Here is a 24,442-nt window from a genome sequence, read left to right as displayed (position 1 = left end):
GCACAAAAGAAATCCCCACCTGTACTCAATAGTGGGAAATACATCAACATACAGAGAAAAATGTCTCAGCAACTTTGTTAGATAAAAGTCTTCTTAGAGATAAAAGTCTCAACAATAAAGTGTGAATGAAGTGATGAGCAATGCACATTACTAATCAAAATTATGTTTTGTTTTACAAAATTCACAAAAATATCTTCACGGAACATGATTTTTATTTAATAGTCTAAAGATTTTTAGCATAAAAGAAATCCATATATACTTTATCTGGGGTGTTTTGCTCATGCATCAAGTGCCAACTATGGCTTACATGGGTATAGTATATACATGGGCAGAAAATGCTGAAGACTGGGCCCAGAGGCCAGAATCGGTCCCCTCTTCCCTCCCAGAACTCAATCTTGACTTGAGGATCTCATTGAATATTGACACAAATAGGGCCCCACATAACTAGCTATGACACTGCTTAGTAAAGAGTATTTGTAATGTATTGGTTCATGTAGTCGCATTATTCTGTTAAACCTAATGAATCTATTTAGTGTAGATTTCAGTGGACAGAAAAGTCACCATGAGAGCAGTATTGACAGATCTTATTTTTTACAGTACTCTATTGTTTAGGATGAATTATTTATGTGCTCTTGTAATGTTATTAAAATAAAATAAAATAAAACCACATCTTTCCTCTGATGTGTACTGGCAATTCCAGATGCTTAAGTTAAAGAGCCCATATTATGGGTTTTTGAAAATGCCCTTCCCTGTAGTGTGTAACATAGCTCTAAGTAAAGTGAAATATCCAGCTAAGGCTTAAATCTGTAAGTGTACAGTGTTTTAAAACTATTGATTCATCTATAAAAGAGTCGACTCATAGTGCTTCAAACGAGTCGTCTTGATAACGAGTCATTAGGTGTTTCGCGATGACGCAGCTACGAAACACAAGTAGTTGGGCGCGCAAACCCGGGAGATTTGAAACCTGCGGCCCCGCCCACTAACAGAAAAAAAAAGTCACACACACACACACACACAGAGACACACACAGACACTGGTCGAATGAAGTCACGCTGTGCAGATGGATATTATGGACAGTCTAATCAAAGATGAAACATCAGCAATATAGCCCAGCCTTGAGCAGTTCTGAGTGCTTATGGAAACTATATGCTTTCAAAGAAGACTTCATCAGTTTGTTAAAGGAAGGATCAGTATAGACTGATGGATCAGTGCATCATGAATCAGTTTCTACCCCCATTTCACAAGTGTAAGTAAGTGCGATTAAAATTATTGCCTCGTTTACTCTAGCTTGCACATGATGTATTTAGTTGTGTTTTGTTACTTGTAACAGCGTGTACTGTATCAGGTTAACTCTTTATATTCTCATATCGCGTGTAAAGCCACGTTGAAAACGCGACGCGTGCCGCTTTGATTACGGATCGTCAGCTGCTTACACACATGCAACGGACAAGTTTCAAAATATTTCAGCTCAATATTATTGTCTCCTCGTGTGTGTAACGCACGGGTATTCGCGGATATAACTGAGCGCCGCTCCTCTATGGACGCGCCGGCCCTGTGTGTGTGTGTCTGTGTCTCCTCGTGTGTGTAACGCACGGGTATTCGCGTATATAACTGAGCGCCGCGCCCTCTCTATTCAGCCGCTTCTCTATGGACGCGCAGGCCCTGTGTGTGTGTGTGTGTGTGAGAAAAGAGCAAGAAGACTGTGACCTCCTCGCCAGTTCTTGGACTTTTTGCTCAATAAAATAGTCGTCAGTATTTTCTAGTCCATCGTCTGTTTACATTCAACCACTGGCAGCCAAAATCCACTATGAAGCGTGTGTGCACTGTGACTACTTTTATATTGTAGATTAGCAGCTGGGCATTTCACTCTGCCTCGTGCTGAAGCCTGTCAGTGTTGTCGACCAATCGCAGCAGGCTGTCATCGGTCCAATCAGCGCAGATTAGCTTCGCGCTGAGGATGGGTTTGGGAACAAATGAATCGCTGAACGATTCATATGGGAGTCGCTGGGATAATTAGGTAAAAATAAATGCAGTTTATAAGACCATCAAAGTGTTTTTTGACCTTGCATGCATATTAGACTGTTGTTGGAGACCCTTACAACCTAAATATGACCCTATTTCATCTATAATATGGGCTCTTTAAAGTCCAGAACACTGACAGTTGGAGAGGTGTGGTTTAGTATGTTAACAACACCCAACGAACCCTTTTCACAAGACTGTTATGATGTTTAATGGTCATCATAATCTTAAATTCTTTAATGTTTTTAAAAGTTTTAAAAATGTATGTACATTTTATGTATTTATATTTTTATTATATCATCCTTGCCTCAAATTACAAACTAATTACTGCTTGTGCGAGGTGTTTCTAATGCAGTGTCTATGGACAGGACAAAAAATTTTACAAAGCGATGTAATACTTGTTAAAATTTTGGTATTTGTGAAGCAGCAAGTCCAGAGACTGTTGTGTAAACAATGCTTTTATATAAAATTTAGTTTAAAGTGTGATACATTACTAAAAATTGGCCATTGACATGACATATTTTCTCCATTCAAATAAGTAGTGGCTTGGACCCGGAAACAGTATTCCATACGTCACCCATACGTTATGACTTAACAAGCGGATCTGAGCAACAAACAGGAAGTGCATTATCAGATTTTAATTAAAGATTAACAGGGCAATATTTTTTCTTAATGACTTGGACAGATGAATTTTTAACCACAAAACTATCAATGTGAGCAAACAAAATCAATATGTTACTTTTGATTTCATGTGTACTTTATCAAAATTAAAAGTACAAATAAAGAAAAGTGTAAAATGACTACACAGAAACATATTCACAAATGAGGTCTAACCATAGGGTCTAACGTACAACATAAATGGGGAAGTAATTTGGATTATAATGTCTGTCCAACTACAACTCCCACAATTCCTCATTCCTTGAATCAGAATCTGCGCATGCGCTGTAGCTCCTATTATTTTGTTCTCCCGCAAGCAATAAATGAAGAGACGCCCGAGCCTGCGTTGATCGTTATAAAACAATAACACGCGGAAAGCGGTTCGCTCGCACGCTGATGCTTTCATACATGGAGTCACACGACACATAACTGTCATTCTCGCCAGGCTGCGGGGTCCGCCATCAGGGGATTGGAGGCCGAGAACACGGCAGACGAACAGGACATGCAGAGGTGTTTTTGTATGTAAAAGCTAGCTAGCTAAGCAGGGGAACCAGAGTAAAACGTTGTAGACTTTTCCAGCACCCCTCCTTTGGCTACATCTGCTCTCATCCACTGAGATGGCGCACCTCCGCGACATGCAGAACCAGGTAAATCCGCAGCCCAGCCGAGGCTGCTCATCCTGCATCCACCCTGAGCTTTAATCTCGCTGTCTGTAGCATCACATTAACGTTTGGGGAGGCTGTCATGTCATGACATTTCTCCTTTTAGTAATTAAAGCCGTACTGACTTTCTGCTGTCTCAATAACCGTTTAATGAAGCGTCTGCTGATTGCTACAGTTTCAGTCCAGTTAAATTGTATAGATAAACTGACTATATTTAGTTAAGCAGGTTTAGTTTGTGCTTAAACGTGCTAGAGAGCATTACAGCAAATATGATGTAGACTGTGTTATAAAGTGCCTATTGATTTATGAACAACATCTGTAATGTAGTTTTGTGTGTGTGTGTATATATATATATATATATATATATATATATATATATATATATATATATATATATATATATATATATACACACACACACACACACGCACACACACACACGCACGCACACACGCACACACACACACACTCATATATACACATATATATTTACACACACATACATACACATATATACATATATATATATATATATATATATATATATATATATATATATATATATATATATATATACGTACGTATGTATGTATATATATATGTATGTATGTATGTGTGTGTGTGTGTGTGTAAATATATATGTGTATATATGAGTGTGTGTAAATATATATGTGTATATATGAGTGTGTGTGTGTGTATATAGATATATATATATATATATATATATATATATATATATATATATATATATGTATATGTATGTGTATGTGTGTTTGTGTGTGCATGTATGTATGTGTGCGCACGTCTGTATGTATGTATGCATGCATGCGTGTGTGTGTGTGTATATATGTATGTAAGCATGTATGTGTGTGTTTGTGTGTGTGTATGTAATTGTATGTATGTATGTTTGTGTATACTTGTGTATTTGTGTGTGTGTCTATCCATGCATGCATGCATGCATGTATGTGTGTATATGCGTGTGTGTGTGTATACATAAATATGACAGGGCTGTTAGAGTTCACACAAAATCAACATTTACAATATTTATTTTGCTAGTGCACATTGTTCTAAGGGTCAGGGTGTTAATTCAAAGTTAATTAATAAAAAGTTAATTCACTTTTTTTTAACCAGAATCAAAGCATTTGCTCTGGAATGACAGTGCTTCTCTGATTATGTCAGTTTGACAACTTGGGTGAAATATACTTAGCCACACCCTTCCTACTGTAAGGCCGAATGTAGATGCAACAGACCAGAAACACAAGTTCGCTATAAGTTTTGCATGTTGCTTCATTTCAAAGTTGAAGCTTAGTGAAGTCTTTCTTGTGATTTCACATCACGGATCGCTTGAGACCAAAAGAAGACTAAATTATGACCTCTCTGTACACAAATTATGAATAAAGTAACTTCTAGTTCACACAGATTTTAAAAGTTTCATTCTGATTGGCTGATGAACTTTCTAAGGTGTGCAGTTATTTTTAGGGAAACACAGCCTAACCCTTGTGTACTGTTCAAATTTAATACACTTTCGCTAAGTTCCACGAACATAATGAAAGGGTAGTAAATTTGCCAAGAGTGTATTGATGAATTTAAAAAAATTCTAAGCATTTTCCCAAAATATGTGTCAAAATAAGATGTCACCAAAAATGATTCCATTTGCTGAAACAGAGAGAAAGTTGTGGCCAAATTATGACTTTAAATCACCCCAGAGTGGATAAAAACAAAAAACATCCTCAACAGCACACAAGGGTAAACATATTCTCACAAGTCCTGACCACATTACAGTTCCATAAGAAAAATATAATCAAAACAAAAGGCTTTGAATGAGATGTGTAAGAAACTACATACACATACAAGAGTTGTTTGAGCACAAAAACCTGACTAATCTCTTAAATACAACAACTGGACAAGGTATTTATGTGGAGTAGCCATATGTTTCGTAATATTTATATTGCAATATTTACCGCAGAAAAATAAAACATCGCAATGTCAGATTTTTACAATCTCATGCAGCCCTTTGAATGAACGAGTATGGTCTACCTTGTAGTCCTGGCTTTTGATTTTTTTCAAGTAATTGTTTTGATCTCCTTTTTATGTAATCTATAAAATCAGTCTGATTAAATGGAAGAAATAAAAGTTTATTATAAATGTAATTGTTAGATGCAGTCCTGATTGATTTGCAAGAATATTTCTTATTATCGCCCAAATCATAACTGCACTGTCTCTCTGAACACAGAATTCCCGGCTTGACCCGGAGGAGTATTTCACCAAGCAGGAGCGCATTGGGAAGGGGTCGTTCGGCGAGGTCTACAAGGGCATCAACAATCGCACTAAAGAGGTGGTGGCCATCAAGATCATCGACCTGGAGGAGGCAGAAGATGAGATCGAGGACATACAGCAGGAGATCACGGTGCTCAGCCAGTGTGACAGTCCCTATGTCACCAAATACTACGGCTCATATCTGAAGGTACCCTCTACCATTGTTTGAGGCTCAGGATTTAATAATACAGCAGCATCCTTTAAAGACATTGTGAAAGAACTTCGTTAATGCCTGTTGAAATGATTTGTCACCATGCTTTCCCAAAGGAAAAAAATGCTGTTAATTAAAAATTTTTTTTTCACAAGCAGCTTTACTTGTCTTACCTCTTTAGCCTTGTGAAATATTGGATACATTTAACCAATTAACACACAGTTCTATTAATTCTTATCAATAGTCTTATCGAATTAATTCTTAAAATATTTCTCTCTAAACCACAATCAAATGTCATGATTTTCAAAAAAGAGTTTAAAATAAAGAATATTGAGAATCATATTGTCTAGATAAATCCACCTGGAGCTTTTAAAAATAAATCATCAGTAAAAAGCACTTGGAAAAAGTGGTGAAAAAGCCTTTTTATTCACATGGCTAGTTTATTAAAAACGGCACACGTGTAATTATGCAACTCGCTTTCATCTGGGTGACAACATACAGACTGGAATTAATTTAAACAATGTCATATTTTATGGTTACATGGTGTGTGTATATAGTCCAGAAAATTATGTGACTCAAACTATAATTAAAAGACAAAAAAACTATGATATAGCATATTCCGAAAGTCAAACAAATAATGTAAAAAGGAAAAAACAATCACAATGTCAAGAAGGTGGAGCTTCTTGAACAAATCATTTGAGCCAGTTATTGACAGATCTCTTCATAAAAATGAATTGGCTGTTTTGAATGAAAGATTCAGTTAATCTAGTACTTGACAGCAGGGTTGTCAAGATTACAGAGTTCGGTACCAATCGGTACTGTAATTTTACAAATATCCATTTGCCGCTAACATTTAAGTGCTGTTGAGCAGGTGCATGTGAACACACTGGCCAATCTGCTGTGTTTACGTAATGTTAGCGGGAAATGGGTAGTATGACTGCAATGTCTTATTTATTTTTCAATGACAGACCTAAACCAGCCAAAAAGCACAATAATCAAAATGTTGTTTAAAAATCTTGATTATATTTGTTGTCGACATTACACTTTTTTTATGACCGCAATCCATTCCCTTTCTCATTGATAACATTTTATTTTATCACAATAAATATCCTGTTTCAGCCTGAAGTACATTTTCTGATTTTTTTTTATACATTCCTCTGTTTACATACTTCCTAATAAGCTCTTCCAGGAATGGAAGTTAGCATAAAACAAATGTTCCAAAATAGGGCTGTTTTAAACGCATAAAAGAACCATTTATAATTTGTGCTATTAATAACCTTGTGTGCAATGGAATTTTCTATGAATGTTAAAGGTTCGTCATATTGAAATATGAACTCCATGTGCAACAAATGTCATGTGACACTTGAAAAAATGGTGCTTGTGTTATTTTTACCATTGTCTATAGGGAACTAAGCTGTGGATCATTATGGAGTATTTAGGAGGTGGCTCCGCTTTAGATCTTGTAAGTAGAACTACATCGGCTCTTCACCTATTGGAGTATTTTATTATTATTACTGTTATTATTATTATTATTATTGTGTGTGTGTTTTTATGTAAAATTAAAGGGATAGTTTATCCAGAAGTGAAAAATTTTGGTTAAAGGAGTTGACCCAAAAATGATCATTTGGTTGTTTTAAACCTTTTTGAGTTTCTTTGTTCTGTTGAGCACAAAATAAGTTATTTTAATGAATGCTACTTGCTGGGACCCATCGACTTCTATAGTATTTTTTTTTCTGCAATCCAATTTGCCTACATGTACTACATGAAGAAAAAATAGACACTTTTTTTTTTCTTTAAATAATATTTTTTTAGGGTATTTCACCTTTATTTTTGATAGGACAGTGGAGATTTACAGACAGAATGGTATGGGGAGTAGAGCGAGGGGTAGGACCGGCAAAGGACCTCGAGCCGGGAATCGAACTCGGGTTGCCATGAGCACCTCAGTGCCATGTGTTGACGCACTAACCATTAGGCTATTGGCGCCGACAAATAGACACTTTTTAAATGTGCAACAGAAGAGAATGAAAGCTTTGGGACATACTACTTCATCATTAATGGACCGTTATGTTACTTAGTTAGGTGCCGCGTCAATCATCTCAACATATCAACCACATTCCTTTCATATTTTATTTTCCACCACTGTGAAAAGGCATCAGCAGGTTAATCTGCCATTTGCGAATATTTTATGTAGAAAAAAATATCCTCCTTGCATAATTATTCATTCAGAAGTTAACAGCCAAACACGTCTTTATAAAAGCAAAATTGTTACAGATAAAATATTACGCGGAAAACATGATTTTAATATTTTCCAGTAGGTTGAATATTAAGTAACAGTCATTCGAACATCTTTACCAAACTCTCCACATAACAGTTCTCTTTGCACGTCCGCCATGTTTGTAGTTAAACACTTTCACCCATGTTTGTAGTTCTAATCATATTCACATCTAACTGCAATGTATTAATAGTACGGCCAATAATAGTGGTTAGAGTAAGCACTGAGCAGCGCTTCAAATTTCTACCCTTAGGGTAAATTTGAAATGCTCATTTCAATATGCTATGATTTGGGACATACTATAGCCTCATTCACACTAGCAGCGACTTTGTAGCTATCTGTCATTCTGGGTGGCAACGTGCGTCAAACGTAGATGGGTATATACAATGCAAATACAACCAGCCTCTGAGCGATCTGAGAGGATTACGTTAGCTCTACTGGTGCTCTTATTGGCTGTCAAGAAAGTTGCTCTTCATTTGCACAAAGTTGAAGCATTCTCAACTTTGCCGTATCGCTCGACACGCCCATCTGGTCGCCAGCGGTCGCTGTCGCTCATGTAGACAGAGGTCGCTGGAAGTCTCTCGATCTCCATTGAAGTGAATGGTCGCTTGTTGCTTTGCCACTGCGAGTCGATTTTCAAATGCAATTTAGGATGGATGGCAACCAGCATTTTTCAGCATATCTTGCTTTGTGTTCAACAGAAGAAAGTACCTCTAATAGATTTTGAACAAGTGACGGGAGAGTAAATGATCACAGAATCATCTGTTTTGGGGTTAACTATCCCTTCATGTAATGTTGGTATCTGTTTGTCTACAGTAGAACATTTTAGCTGAAACTGGTTATTCATAACATAACAGAAATTATCGCCAGAAGCCAAGGGTATTAATTTTTCTTGCTTGTATATGCTTCTTTAGTGTCTGCTAACAGTAAAGGTTTCAGCTAAAAACATCCTTTAATCCTCTACTGAAGAAAAAAAACTGGAGTCAGAAACTAAATTGATCTTCTACCTTTCCTCCACCCATATCAGTTGAAACCAGGCCCGCTAGAAGAGACGTACATCGCCACTATACTGAGGGAGATTCTGAAGGGACTGGAATACTTGCATTCGGAAAGGAAGATTCACCGTGATATCAAAGGTGTGATCACCCACACGTCTGCCTACTCCATCAGGCTTCATTTTCGGTTGATCAGTTGATTTAAGTGCCGATGATTCACATTTATGTCTTGTCGTCGCAGCTGCCAACGTGCTGCTGTCTGAGCAGGGCGACGTGAAGCTGGCAGACTTTGGGGTGGCAGGACAGCTCACAGACACCCAGATCAAGAGAAACACTTTCGTGGGGACTCCTTTCTGGATGGCTCCTGAGGTCATCAAACAGTCTGCGTATGACTTTAAGGTGCGGAGATCCAGATGAATGATTCTGAGCGTGTAGTAGAGCAAGCTGAATATTAATGAGGCTGCAGAGCTGTGAAAGCAAACGTTCTGCAGAAAGGCTGGAGTGGTAAAACTGTTCATCAGTGCTTTTTTTTTTTCTCTTAAAGTGGTAGGCATGGAAACCAATCACAAGTACATTTTAGCGTAGTAGCAGCTATTTTTTTTCTGCAATGTTTATATAACGTTTACTTGTGGGAATTTTTCATGACCTAAACAAAGATGGTTTGTTTTTTTGGCTGCAGGCAGATATTTGGTCCTTGGGAATTACAGCTATTGAACTGGCGAAGGGGGAACCCCCAAACTCGGACCTGCATCCAATGCGAGTTCTGTTTCTCATTCCCAAGAACACTCCCCCAACGCTGGAGGGCTCTTACAGCAAACCCTTCAAAGAGTTTGTGGAGGCTTGTCTCAATAAAGACCCTCGCTTTGTGAGTATTTGAGTTATATGAAAGGATTTCCCAGTATAGGTTGTTTTCACATGACGTCATTGATAACACGTGAGACTCAGATGGAGAGCTGGAAGTGATTCTTCGCTATCAGAACATCAAAATGTTTCTGTTTTATGTTGTTTATAATTGTTTAAATCCGCCAAAATGATAAACGCCAAACAGCTTTTATAAACTTTCAAAAGTTTTCGCTCATAAAGCGGGAACGTCCTAGAAACTGGCTTAAAAACGTAAAAGGCAGCATGTAATGAACATTTTTTAATACATCCATGTGTGCAAACTGTTTTTGAACGTGATGATTCGTTTAGCAGCACTAATAATTATTATATACAGGCCTAGCTATGTATATAAATATGCTAATGTGTTATATGAAAATCAGATACAAACACCACCACACTTATACAAAATCCAGGAGAATATAAATAACGTGCCACATAATCGCTGCAATGAAATCTCCGTCTGGTTTTGCTATAATCCAAGTGTTTACTGGCCTTTCGGCACAGTAAACAATCGTTATGTTAACATCGAGATGCACAGCAGCGGTGAATATTCAATGGATAGTTCATCGACAGAGTAAAAAAGAAATGCAGCCCTTGCGACAAAACTAGACGGTTATTATTGTGGAGCACTGTTTACCCCTTACAAAAATAAACAAATAATGTAGACTATGCATTCATGCTTTTGTATGCTTTCATCTGTTATTTCGTGATGTCTGGAGGATATCCGCATGGGGAAAAACTAAAGTAACTCATAATGAGCATGTTTTTGAACAACTCAACATTTGTTAATGAATACTACAGAGTACTGTAGCACAGTAAACTGATAAACTGTAATAAATGACATTAGTGTAAACTGTTGTGCGTTGTGATGGTGTATAATTATAACGTAGAAAACTGAAGCCTATTGAATAATTTGTTTATTACTACAGTTGTGTTGTACCACAGCAACAATATAAATTCTACGACAGTTTATTTCAAGTAATTATTTATAGTATGCTTCCAAATACTGTAATATTTACTGTAGTATTTTTCATTGAAACGTAAGCTTATACAGTATCTACCCCCTCGATGACAGCCAAATATATTTTAGTTCAGTAGAAAACTCAGCCCTCTTCATGATATAATGATCATGCTCAACATATGTGGTTATTTTCTATTTATATCTCCTTTGAAATATGGTATAAATTGCAAAAATACGATCTTTCCTCTGTCTCCCATTCAGTTTTTACTTCCTGCCCTCCATCTTAATTTCGCCTGTCACCAGAACCACGTGATTGAAAACAACCTATACATTACTGGCCATAACTTAGAAGAAGTTGAATTGTTTTTTTCTTGAAAGATCTGGCCACAAACAGTAGGACATGAATTTAAAGAGGTAGTTCACCCAAAAATGTAAATTCCTGGTTAATTTACTCATCCTCAAATCATCCAAGATGTAGGCGACTTATTTTTTGTTTGTTTTTTTTTCAGCGGAAGATTAAAGTCTGTAAAATCAATATTTACAATGGAAAGAAACAACCATCGACATTCATAGTGGGATCTAGGGCTGGGCAATTCGACCCAAAATCAAAATCTCGATTAATTGAACATTTTAACTCGATTACGATTAATGAACGATTATTTTATTTATTTATTTTTTGCCCTCATAGTTTGACAGGTTTTGTACAGTAAATATGCTCACATATTACAAGTGAGAGATTTTGGAATGAAGGGTGCATTACTTGATTTTAAAATAATTGAAGGAAACACACACCATCTACTATCTATGATTATTTATTGAACATCAATGTTGAACAATTGAAATAAAACACACATTTCCTGAAACCAGCAGTCACTTTTTTCTTATAAAAAGCACTTGTAACTTATAACTTGTACTTTTGGAAACAAAATTAATTATTTTCAATGTTTTTTATATTAACGGTATAAAATAAGCATTATCTCTTCTAAATAAAATAACTCTTGCATATCCTGTAAATAATATTTTAAACAGTGCATTTCTTGCATCTTCTGTAAACAAATATTTTAATGTAAATGATAATATACCATCTTAAGGCATCTCTGGCGCAGCTTCCAATCATTGTCAATGTAGTGCAAAATAAGGCTCAAGAATGGGTCCATTGTCCTACTTGAGCAGAGATTAGACGTAGCTGCAAAGCCTTGACTCCACACAAAGGTAGGGAAAGTAATCGGAAAAAAAATTGACCAAGTAGATCGATTATAAGTTCTGAATGTCGATTTAGATTACTTTTCAATTAAACGCCCAGCCCTAGTTGGAACGAAAAATACCATTCGAGTCAATGTCTGTTTTTTCCCCCGTTAAAAATCTACTTAAGTCTGCTTTTATTTAGACTTTTATTTCAGTATGTTGATGTGCTTCCAACTGAAACAGAATATTAAGTAGGGGGTGGGGTTTTCATGGCCAACTAATGAGAAGAGTGACGTGGTTAAAAATATTATGGCTGATGCCAACAAACTGACATCAACAGAGAAGGGCTTCCACTCCAAACGCTGAAGCAAATGGTCATGTTTTGATTGAAGATTACAATCAGTTTAGTTTTGGTTTTCACTATACCTGTTAACCTTCACAGTTTTGCCTGCATTCTCCCCTATTATACTATTCTATCCCGCTATCATCCTGTTTAAGTATTTTCCTATATTTTTCATGTATTTTTGATCTTTCTATGACAAGTGAAAAGAATAGATCTCAACCTCTGTGCTGACGGATGGATGCAGTTCGTATTAATAAAGAAACAGATCAGCTTCCTGTACACGCGATTTGAAGGGGAGCGAATATAGACACTTTGGGATTTGGGTGTGTTTTTAAACAGGCCAATACACTTAATAATATGTAAACATATCTGTCCTGGTGTGTTTTATTTTAAACACAAATAATTTTGTCTTAAATGAGCATTAACAATTATGAAAGTAATCGAATGCTTTCATTATAGATTTGTGCGTTCTTAAAGTGACACGTCTGTTATCAAACAAAAATGGATCAAAATGAGAAATTCTCTGCTCTTCACTAAATAAATTTAATCAATATTTAAATACAGTGAATAAAAAGTGAGCACGATTTTATAACTTGGTTTAATTTGTGTGTAGGCCATTGATTTTAAGAGGCTGTATCTTTATTTTGTTTTTATATTTTCAAACTATACTACATATTCTATAATGTGAAGCTAATTTAGGATTATATACAATTAAACAGCTCTGAATGAACAGATTAAGGAGTTTGGGTCATTTTGGGAGTTGTTGTGGGAAGGTGTGAGTTTTTTTCCTCTGAATGAACAGATTAAGAAGTTTGGGGTCATTTTTGTTTTATAGGAAATTATCCCATAATTTTACATCCCAGTGTTGACGGGTATGGTTTTAACCTTTATTGTATAGAACAGTTGAGTTGAAAAGGGAAAAAGTTGGGAGCAGAGAGAGGGGAACAGTATTGTGTGTGTGTGTGTGTGTGTGTGTGTAGCACAGTGACGTACTGGATCAGGTCCAATATGTAGTGGTAATGCATGCACAAGTGGTTGCTAGAAATGAGAATTATTTCTATTAATTCTTAAATTACCTACTACAAAAGTGTATTATCAATGGATTAACTTGAACAGATTAATTGTTTACCTTAAGACTAATAATGTGAGCTAGCATAATAAATTTAGATTTCTTACTGACTTTAATGTTCTACTGAGGAAAAAACAAAGAATGTTGGGAAAAAATGCCCAATCGACATTCATAGTGAGAACAAAAAAACAGTCAACGGCTGTTATTTTTTCCCAACATTCTTCAGAATATCTTCTTTTGTGCTCAACAGAATAAAGAATCTCAAACAGGTTTGGAACAAGTGGCGGATGAGTAAATGATGACAGGTTTTGGGTGAAGTATCCCTTTAAGATCTAAAACATCAATTGACAAACTTTTGACCAGTAGTGTGGCTATTTTGTATTACACGATTAACATTGGCTGTAGTTGGACATCTCAATATTTCCTAAATGAGGCCATCTTCTTGTTTTGTATTCAGAGCATGACATGACTGTGTTCTGTTTTTTTGCAGCGGCCCACAGCCAAGGAGTTATTAAAGCACAAATTCATCACGCGATACACCAAGAAAACGTCTTATCTGACAGAGCTGATCGACCGATACCGCCGCTGGAAGTCTGAGGGTCATGGAGACGAGTCTAGCTCTGATGATTCTGACATGTACGCCATCCATCCATTATAATGCATATACTGTATGATCAATAACCGCGCTGTAATTCATCATGATGTATTATTCATTTCTTATTACCTGAGCACTGGCCTTTTAATTTGAGCTCTGCTATATTGATCCCCATGAGTTCTAGCTGTGAAGTGAAACCATTCTCTGTTTCTCTTCTACTCAAACAGGGATGGAGATGGTGATGATAGAGACCAGTGTCCCGTGTGGACGTTCCCCACAGTTCGGCCCAGCTCCATGAACAAGCTCCAGAAGGGCTACACAAACACAGACTCAGAGGTGACGACATTAAAAACATTAAAACCCCAAAACTTAAGTGCGGTCAGCAGAGGTTTTAATCTGTCATTGTAAATTACACATTACCAAAATTAATCCTTGAATATTTACTGTTTTCATACCTTAACAAAGAGAATATTACATTAAAAATCCTTATATATGCAAGCAAAATGTATCACTCATAGATGTGAAGTGACTTATTTTTCTTAAAACAAATATGGATTTCCAATTTTTTTTTTTTGCTTCAGAGGAATTATTTTAAATTACCCCACAGCCATTATGCATTTAACTTTTTTTAATGATATTGTGTTTATAAGTGCACATCTGTAAAGAGAAACTTGCAACGCTTGCCCCATCTTCTGATTGGTCCACTGCTTTGCAACTGATATTGATGGGGATGGCAAAAGTTGCATTAATTTTATACTGCGTCTTAAAAATTTGGGATCGTGCTGCATAAGACACAAACGTAATGGTAACGAACGTAATTGATGATGATCTGAGGCAAAGCATGAAAATGGTCTGAGATGCATGACTTGTATTGGGATTGTACAGGTTTGTTCTGTAAAATCATAGTAGTAATTTTTTATTAGAGCTTGTAAAGGTCTTAAATTTGATTTTAAAACTTAAGATATCCCATTGTCTTTTTACTTATAAAGTATATTTGATTATTGTTAATGTCATTAAATAGCAGCATTTACACTGCTGCGCTAAATGACCATATCAATACCATCTTTGTGTCTAATTTTGCACACTTCCCTCCTTAAATGGTTTTAAAGTCCTAAAAAACCAATTGAATTCAGACATACTTAGTAGTTTCAGAGGAAAAAAAGACTCAAGCTTGCGGTGGCCGAGAGAGCTTAACCTGCTGCAATCGAAGAAAACGCATGCAATTATAAAAAACGCCAGCTAATTAGGAAACGTGCAGCAAATGGTTTCAATGCATACATATTTAAAAAAAATTAGCTGCATTTTCTCACAATGAAAAAAAATTACGTAAACGCCTGCTAATGCTCACAACACTTTAGGTTATGGTTATTTAGGCTAATAAAATACAAAAGACAAGGGAATCAGGATGTTAAAATAAACAAACAAAAGCTCGCCTTTTAAAGATCACCTACAACTTTACTGAGTAATAGTCATTGCACAGCAGCGTCTGTTATGTTTTAAGCAGGTCAAAGTATCACAGTTAAAAGTATCGCACACCAGACGCGCACATTCGCATGATATTTAACATGAAACTAATCAGATGGCGCTCTGTGGCGCGGCAGGAATATGAACAGAGTCATGGCTGGGCGCCGCTGACTTGCGACGCCGGTGTGTGTACCCTGATAGAAACTTCTGTTTAGAATTCTGAAATGTATGGTGTTGCATGGCGCTACGCGGCGCGCAACCGAGCGGTGCTTCTAGTGTGTGACCCCCTTTAGGGTCCCCTAGAAATATTTCCGTTGTGTTCTGTTGTGTTTGCAAATGTTGGTAGAAACTGCAGCACGTTTTTGCTAATTGTTTGCGTTGTGAGAAAATGCAGCGCGTTTTATTAATTTGTTTGCATCGTGGGTTTTTTAATGTGTTTGTGTTGTGAGGATTTGCAGTACGTGTGCTGTCAAACAGATAAAGATCTTTTTTTAATTTGCTGGCATTTTTTGTAATTGTGTTTTCTTAAATTGGAACACGTTAATCTCTCTCAGCCACTTTAAAACTATACTTTGCACTTAATTATTATAATACTCAATGGTCGACTGTAACAAAGTATTTTAACGTTATTACTGACTTTAACTTTTTTTAAAAGTTGCTAAAGCTGAATTATGATGTATTATTGTAAATGGAGATTAAATTTAGGTCCAGTATTGTTTGTGAAGTAAATCTGCTGTAACGGGGTGAGCTATTTTAGACATCTGTATAAAGTGCTTGGAAGTGGACATGTCCATATATGTGTATTAGCGTCTAAAAAGGGAAGAGATTTATTTAAAAAGGGAACATAATGTTCAAATAACACAAATGAATGCCTCTGTATCTTCCCTGCTCCTGTTGCACATATCAGATATAAAACTAGCATGTTTGCTTGGCATTCTACTTAAGTGTTAAAAAAAGTGTTAACATTATGTGTTTTTTGTGTTGTTTATGTTTGTCTGCAATTTTACTGGCATTTTGGTTTTAGTCCTTTTTATATTTGTGTGGTTTATTTGGTTACTTTCACTTTTCAGTTTGGACACTTGAATTATCATTTAATTTCTTGTAGTATTTATCAACAAATACGTTTTGGTAATAAATTATTATTAATAATAATTTACTGCTTAATTACACTACTTTAATCTAGTAATTTTGTTCTTTGACTGAAATAGAAAAGAAGTAGAAAAGTAGTACTTTTATGGAAGTTTTTTTATTATTATTAGTCAAACTTTATGTAAACTTTATTATTGGTCAAAATTTTATTTTAATGCAGTGCTTCTCAACCACATTCCTACAGGACCACCAGCTCTGCACATTTTCCATGTCTACCTAAACAAACACACCTGATTCAGATCATCAGCTCATTAGAAAAGGCTGAAAGACCTGTAATTGGTGTGACCGCCAAAGGAGACAATCCAAAACATGCAGTGTTGGTGGTCCTCCAGGAACGTGGTTGAGAAACACCGTTTTAATGTACAATTCACACTATTAACAAACCATTAACCATTAATTTAATTAAGTTTTTAGCTCAAACTACTAATTGGCTTCTTAATAATAGTTAGTACGATAATATTTGGGTTTAGGTATTGGGTTATAGGGATGTAAAATGAAATAATACTTTATAAGTTCTAATCAACTGTTAATATCTTATTAATAAGCAGGTAATGAACCAGTAGTAAATGGTGTGATTTGTTATTTAACAAGTTCTTGGAGGGCCAGAGCTCTGCATAGTTTAGCTTTAACCCCAATTAAATACACCTGATCAAATTAATTGAGTCCTTCAGGCTTCAGGCCTGCAGGTAGGTGTGTTAAAACAGGGTTGGAACTGAACTCTGCAGGGTTGCGGCCCTTGGAACCGAGTTTGATACCCCTGATCTAAAGTGTTAGCCTTTTTATATTAGGGTTTCTGTACTTTTACTCAAGTAAATAATTTGTGTATCCAGTTAAATTTTGTTTTTCATGTGAGTGCACTGTGTTACTAGGGTTGCACGGTTTACCGTATTGTGATACTATGCCGCCAAAATACTTAACGGTCTATCAACAATACAAAATGTTCCACGTGGAAAAGTCACTAAAATGCTCACACGCATGTGCAACAAACAAATTTATTTTAATAGTCTGTGGAGCCCTTTTGGGTGGCAAAACTGTAGAATTCATGCCTTTTATGATAGCCTATTGCACGTTTTCTGACGCTTCAGTTCAAATCTGAATCAGTTCATTCCTGTTCCTGTCAATATGGTTTAGTAGCTACAACAACCACAACAATTTTTTGAATTACTTTGGATTCTTACCTGAGAAGACTGAAGAAAAAAAACAATAGATGGAAACCCCAAAATAGCAACAGGAAACAATTAAAAAAATTGACCGCTTCATATAGCCTAATTTTCTAGGAATAATGTTTTTTTTTTTGTTTTGTTTTTTTCGTTTGGTATCATTTGTATCTTTAATGTGTCTTTTTTGCTGGTCAGTTATCTACAAAATACATAAAAATGTGCAAGTGGCGTGCAAATAATAATATATATTTTTTTTAATAATAAGGGAATTATGAATTCAATTCAAGTAGAACTATTATAAATATAAAATGTAGTATTTCTATTTTTTATTATATATATATATATATATTTTTTTTTTTTAGCTTTTTTTAATTTTTATTTAAATACAGCACATCGAAACTAAGCAGCAGACAAACGAAAGTAAAACATACAAAAACAGTATATAAAAATAAATAAATAAAAAGAGGGGAGAGACAGTATAAACAAATGATGGAGAAAAACTATTTTGTCAAATCAAATAATGTAGTACTGTTTTCACATAGTTCAAAAATGGATTCCAAATCTTTTTAAATAATTCACCCTTTCCTCAAAGAATATGTAATCTTCTCCAATGGTATAAAGTTGCAAACTTCTGAGATCCACAGTCCAATTGGTACATCAGTGACTGTTCTTTAAAGCAATACATTTTTAGCTATTGTCAATAACATTTCAGTAAGTTTAATAGCCTGATTATGCTGGAGGTTAGAATTTGTATAATTGCCCAATAAACATATCTCTGGATCCAATGAAAAATCAGTTCCATAAATCTGTGATATGATATTGCATACTTGTACCCACAACACCTTCACTTTAGGGCATGTAGAATGCAAAAATGGACCTTCTTCTTTACCACGTCTAAAGCAGAGGGGAGAAATACTGTTAAATTTCTGTAATCTGGATGGAGTATAATAAAGCTGGTGTAAGAAATTAAACTGGATTAGTCTTAATCTGAAGTTCAAAGTTGAGGTAACCCCGTCTTTACATAGCTGACCCCACAGGTCATTTTTCAGCGTTATCCCCGAATTATGTTTCCATCTAGTTGTAGACTTATTAGGGTCAGTCAAAGGTTGTCTGAGCATTAAAGCATCATATGTTCTAGAAGTTGTTTTATGGAATGGTTTATCAGAGAAAACAAGTTCCTCCATAGCAGTTAAATTGGGTATCTTGGGCTAATTTTTTTTAATTTGACTCTTAAAGAATCCTTTAATTGCAAATAACTAAAGAATTTTTTATTAGTCATGTTATATTTCTTTTTTAATTGTTTAAATGACATTAAAATATAGTATTTCTGACAATTGTCTTTATATCATAGATTTAAGTTATGAATTACAGTATCGCAATACTACTTGGTCTCACGATACTTCAGCTGGTGTAGTATCGGAACATGAATTAATTGTATTGTGGCAACCCTCTGTGTTACTATGAAACAGTGAATTATAAAATTATACTTAATATAAATGATAATAACAATTTAAAAAATGGTCAAAAACACAACAAAATGATCAAAATGCTACTTTTTTTTTGCCAGCATCAGCTTTATACTGAAATACCAGCATGTTCTAAATCCCTACATAAACACGAATGTTTTGTTTGCAGGCGGCTGAGACGGTAAAGAGACAGCCCAAATCTCAATGTCTGTCAGCGCTGGTCTCTCCGATCTTCAGAGAGGTAAATCTCATTCTTCCTGTTTCTAATCCGACAGCTTGAGCGTTGTTCTCACTGATAGCTTTATGCTTTTATCAAAGCGATATCAGATAAAGCAGCTGTAAAGTATGATAAGCTGTATATATGGCAGTGTTAAGTGAGTGTGTGTGTCTGCTGTCCAGCTGAAGGAGAAGAGGAGAGCGTGTGGAGGAGGAATGGGTGCCATAGAGGAGCTGGAGAACGCCTTCAATCTGGCAGAAGAGTCCTGCCCGGGCATCTCTGACCTCCTGGTCACACACATCATGGAGAGAGTGTGCAGGTCAGCAACACATCTGTATGAAGGAAAGCACTGTGGTTTGGGAAATAGAGCACTCTATAAGACTACATCTGTCACATTATACTGTAATTGAGGGTTCAAGTTAGGGCTGGGGGATTTAATCAAAGGTGTTTTTTGTGAGCTGCTTATGCGCCCTGTGTGCCTCATGATTTAACCGCCTGCTGCTTTAACCGCTCACATTATAGCCATTGTGTGCTGTGAACCTGATGTTGTAAAGTCAACTCTGAGCAGAAAAAGCAAGCTATGTCAGTCACGTATTTTTCATTCTCCAATCAAATGTAAGCAGAGGTGGGGTTTCCTTTGAGGTGACCATGTTTGTATTGTCATCACGTCTACTGAGACTTTTAAAGATGGAGGAGAGACTTGTGGTCATTATTTCGAGTTTTCTAGAGCTGTATTGCTGTGTTCACACTAGACTTGGCACGCCTGGATAAATCATGCTATTCGCGTTAAAATGGATGCGTAAACATTTTGAGTTTACGTGCTTCGTTCGAGCGTTAAATTTACTTCATTCACACACAAATTCCCTTGACAATAGACGCGGATTTACATCATGACCGGGGCTTCTGTTTGCCCGGTGACTCTAGCTTCTTGCTTAATGGCTAACATGGTTTTTTCTAAGAGAGTAGCTGTGCTTTGTGCTTTAGGGAGGCTGAAAAAACAGCGTAGATTCGTTCGGCGTTGTGTCTGAGTGCACTAGACCCTTTCAGTGGTGCACCAGTTCTGTGAGGACATCAACTCCTCCAGAAACTATACCTGGATAATGGAGGCTTTCAGCGGTGCTTCAGACTGAGCCGAGCCCACTTTGATGAACTGTTGTTCAACGTCGACAAGAGGATTTCCCCACAGGACACCAACAACAGGCACTATGTCATAATCATTCCCCTACAAGAGCAAGCTCTTGATTGGTTAACGCAGCACGAATGCTGGCTGAAGTTCAGATTTTCCAACTAGAGCGGTTCATTCGCGCCAAACACGCCGCAGGATGTCTCTTCGCATTTTTGTATTGAATTAACATGTAAATCATTCGCCATTGACTCTTCATCCACGTCTGATTTGCCATTGTGTTCATGTGCTCAACAGAAATGACTGCGATTGGCCGTGAAGGTCATCAGTTCACCGAAGACACTGCTGTTTACCACAGATACAGAGACACTGGAGCGTTTTAAAGCTGCGATTCATCAGCTCGTATGTCAGCTTATAGACAAACTAGCTGATGGACGTGACTTTAAAACGCTCCAGTGTCCCTGTATCTGTGGTTATACTCAGTAAACAGCAGTGAGTTAATTGAACTGATGTCCTGCATGGCCAAAGTTATTTCTGTTGCGCACATGAACACAATGGCAAGTCAGCACTGTTTAAGAACGTGTTCAACAGTGCTCAAATGTTAGCGGGAAATGGACATTTTTTTAAATATCACTACCGATAGGTACCGCATTCCAGTATCGTGACGACCCTACCTGAATATAAATAAAGACAGCTGTAACCACACAACCATTAGTTGAATTGTCTTTAAAATTGGGAATGCAGGGACTTTGTCCAAGGTGCCATGTATATCCATCAATGATCCCAAATTATATAATGAAGTACCTGTTAGTCAGACCATGATAGCGGAGGCCAGTCGATCCTGTTTGACTCGTGTCTCTGGAGCCACCATGTTTTTTTCAAGTATGAAAAATAACCTATTCTTATCAACATTGCTCCTTTGATGACAACGGTCAAAGAAATCGTCCATAAGACTATAGATTATTTGAAAACCCTACTAGATTTCGCTCCACATCAAGAGAGCTAGTGTTGTAACGATCTCTAGATTGCCTACATCATTGTCAAAAACAAGTTTACAGTGGTGGAAAGAGTACTGAATCATACTCAAGTAAAAGTACCCATTAGTGTGTTGTCGGCACCAGTACAGTAGTGGTTAAGTGCGCCGACATGTAGCACTGTGGTGCTCACGCCCACCCCAATTTGTTTCTCAGCTCAAGATCCTTTGCCAACCTTTTTCCCCGCTCTCTACTCCCAATACTTTCCTGTCTGTAACCTCCATTGTCCCTTCCAATAAAAAGTGAAAAGCCCCTAAAAAATAAATAAAAGTACCATTACTTGCCCAAAAATGTAGTGCAAGTAGAGTTAAAGTATCTGTTGTAAATAATACTCTTTATTGCCTTACTACTCTTGAGTGCTTTTAAAAGGGCAATAATAGTGAGTATTTCACTGTGAAAGGTTAATGCGTTTACATGCAATTTATATAGAAATGTGTACACGTAACATTCTGTAGTGCATTTAGTTATTCTTTAAGGCTGTTTAGCGATTTCAATGATCATACAGTCGACATCCTGCATTTTTTCATCAGTGATATGCAATCTATAAACGGTCTCCGCTGCATTTATAAAGCCTCCGTGTCTTGACGTAGTTCAGTGATGATGCGATTTACTTTCGATGCTTGTTTTTTGGACAGAATTTTTTTTCTACTTAGCCAAATCCCCATAGACAAAAAAAAAATAATAGTGACTGCAGGTTGAAGAAAATAGTGGAGTAAAAGTACCAATACAGCACTAAAAATGTACTCAAGTGTACATATAGCATATCTACTAATAGACAGGAAATATGACTTTACAAACTGTATTGTAAATAAATCAAATGAACATTTTGATATTTGTTAATATCACTGAAATTCATTTTAAAACTGAATAAATTTTACACACATTTACATAAGAAATTAATAAGACTCAATGATGGGCTAAAAATCTGCGGAAATCTGTGGATTTCTGTGTGCACAGATTTCATGTGGGCCTACTTATGGGAGAAATGACTTGGATTAACAGAAAACGGTCAGACTACTTTCTCTATAAACAAGTGTTTGCATGATTATACAGACAAAGCAGAATCATATAATAAGAAAATATCAGTTTGCAACATCAAGCAGCAGAACGAGCGGTTTGTAACTTCTAAAAATGAATGGAATTGAATGAGACCGAAAGTCTCAAGCCAAAAAGATTCAAATGGCTGCGCCCGCTTGTACGCAAAGAATAAGGTGAATAACATGATCACTTACAAAGCGTGCATGGCCAAATATTCTAAAATGCCTGCTGTTTTTAAAAACTCAGAAAATTAAATGCTAATTTGATTCCAGGAATGTCAACTATTGAGACAACTGAAAATTACAAATGCTTAATAACTCCAAATTTCAATGGCAAATAGTGAAGAGCTGAAATGGCAAAATTTAGGTTTAAAATTCTCACTAATTTGGCTGTTTCTGCAGTATTAAGTACTGAGTATCCTTTGGAAAGCCTGAAGCACATGCCATGATTGCTGCTTTTTGATTTACATTTGTTTTGTATCAGGTTTGCTCTGAACGGCAACACCACGCCATCGTCACGGTGAAGCTCCGCCTCCGCTGTCCCACCCCAAACCATCAGAGCCCCATCAGGACCACAGTACAGCTGGCCATCCTCACCCTCTCTCTCAGCCCAGAGATCTTTTAATTAGTTATGATTCAATATTTTTACAGTTTTCTTTATAGAATGGAAAGTATTTAAGAGAAAAAGCCATGTCATTGAGCAAACTGTGTTTACCTGTTAGATCAAAATCCTATTATAAAGTGTTTATGGAAACATTGTCTTTGTGTGGTTATTGGAGCAATCTGTGGATAGTTACACTTTTTTTATGAATTTAAAATAAAGAAATGCTTGTCTTGCATCAATAAACGGTATAGCTTGATGAACTTACTCGACTATATCCAAATCTAAAAACATACACAAACAACTGTGGATTTCTGGAAACAAGGGCTGGATTTCTCAACTATTTTACAGAAGTCTTTTGTATCAAAAACGTTTTCTTTTGACCACATTTTTATATAAACTTTTCAGGTTCTATGAAATCGTGTAAATGGGCGTCTTGAAACCTAATCAGGAAGGCACATTAAGAAAACTCCAGCATTTATATTCCAGCATTTCATAAAAATCTGAATGTTAGTTGTGTAAGCCAAAAGAAAATGGGACATCCTGCTAATTTCTTTTTTATTATTATTTTGTTTTATTTTGTCAAGTGATATCCATGTCATGACTGCCATTATTTTAGATCACCTCTGGAAACATTGCTTAAAATCTTAAATGAGATTGAGAAAGCAGAAGGCCATTCTCCATTCACCAATGAATGGAAGCACGAGTGTCAGCTCAAATACATCAGACTGAATTATGATTGCAGTGGGTAGCACTGTCGCCTCACAGCAAGGCCGCTGGTTGGAGCCTCAGCTGGGTCAGTTGGCATTTCTGTGTGGAGTTTGCATGTTCTCCCGGTGTTCATGTGGGTTTCCCCCACAGTTCAAAGACATGTGCTATAGGTGGATTGGGTAAGCTAAATTCCCTGTAGTGTATGGGTGTTTTATAGTACTGGGTTGCAGCTGGAAGGGCATCTGCTGCGTAAAAACATATGCTGGATAAATTGGCGGTTCATTCCATTGTGGCAACCCCAGATTAATAAAGGGATTAAACTGAAAAGAAAATAAATGAATGGATTATGATTATTCCTCATGGAGTCCATATT

The 24,442-nt window shown here is 36.4% G+C and overlaps 1 protein-coding gene across 1 annotated transcript; it reads left to right on the top strand.

Moving 5' to 3' along the window:
• The first annotated feature begins 2,962 nt into the window (after positions 1 to 2,962).
• stk25b (serine/threonine kinase 25b) lies at positions 2,963 to 23,511 on the top strand. Its single transcript, XM_056474813.1, has 11 exons — positions 2,963 to 3,323; positions 5,572 to 5,802; positions 7,211 to 7,267; positions 9,105 to 9,213; positions 9,314 to 9,471; positions 9,752 to 9,937; positions 14,003 to 14,148; positions 14,335 to 14,443; positions 19,516 to 19,587; positions 19,746 to 19,882; positions 23,242 to 23,511. The coding sequence occupies exons 1-11, from the start codon at positions 3,294 to 3,296 to the stop codon at positions 23,279 to 23,281; spliced, it is 1,275 nt and encodes a 424-aa protein (XP_056330788.1). The 5' UTR covers positions 2,963 to 3,293; the 3' UTR covers positions 23,282 to 23,511.
• The last annotated feature ends 931 nt before the right edge of the window (positions 23,512 to 24,442 follow it).

Source organism: Danio aesculapii, chromosome 2, assembly GCF_903798145.1.
Source record: "Danio aesculapii chromosome 2, fDanAes4.1, whole genome shotgun sequence".
NCBI lineage: Eukaryota > Metazoa > Chordata > Actinopteri > Cypriniformes > Danionidae > Danio > Danio aesculapii.
Note: the sequence above shows the minus strand (reverse complement) of the source record. Positions and strands in the feature narration are given on the sequence as shown.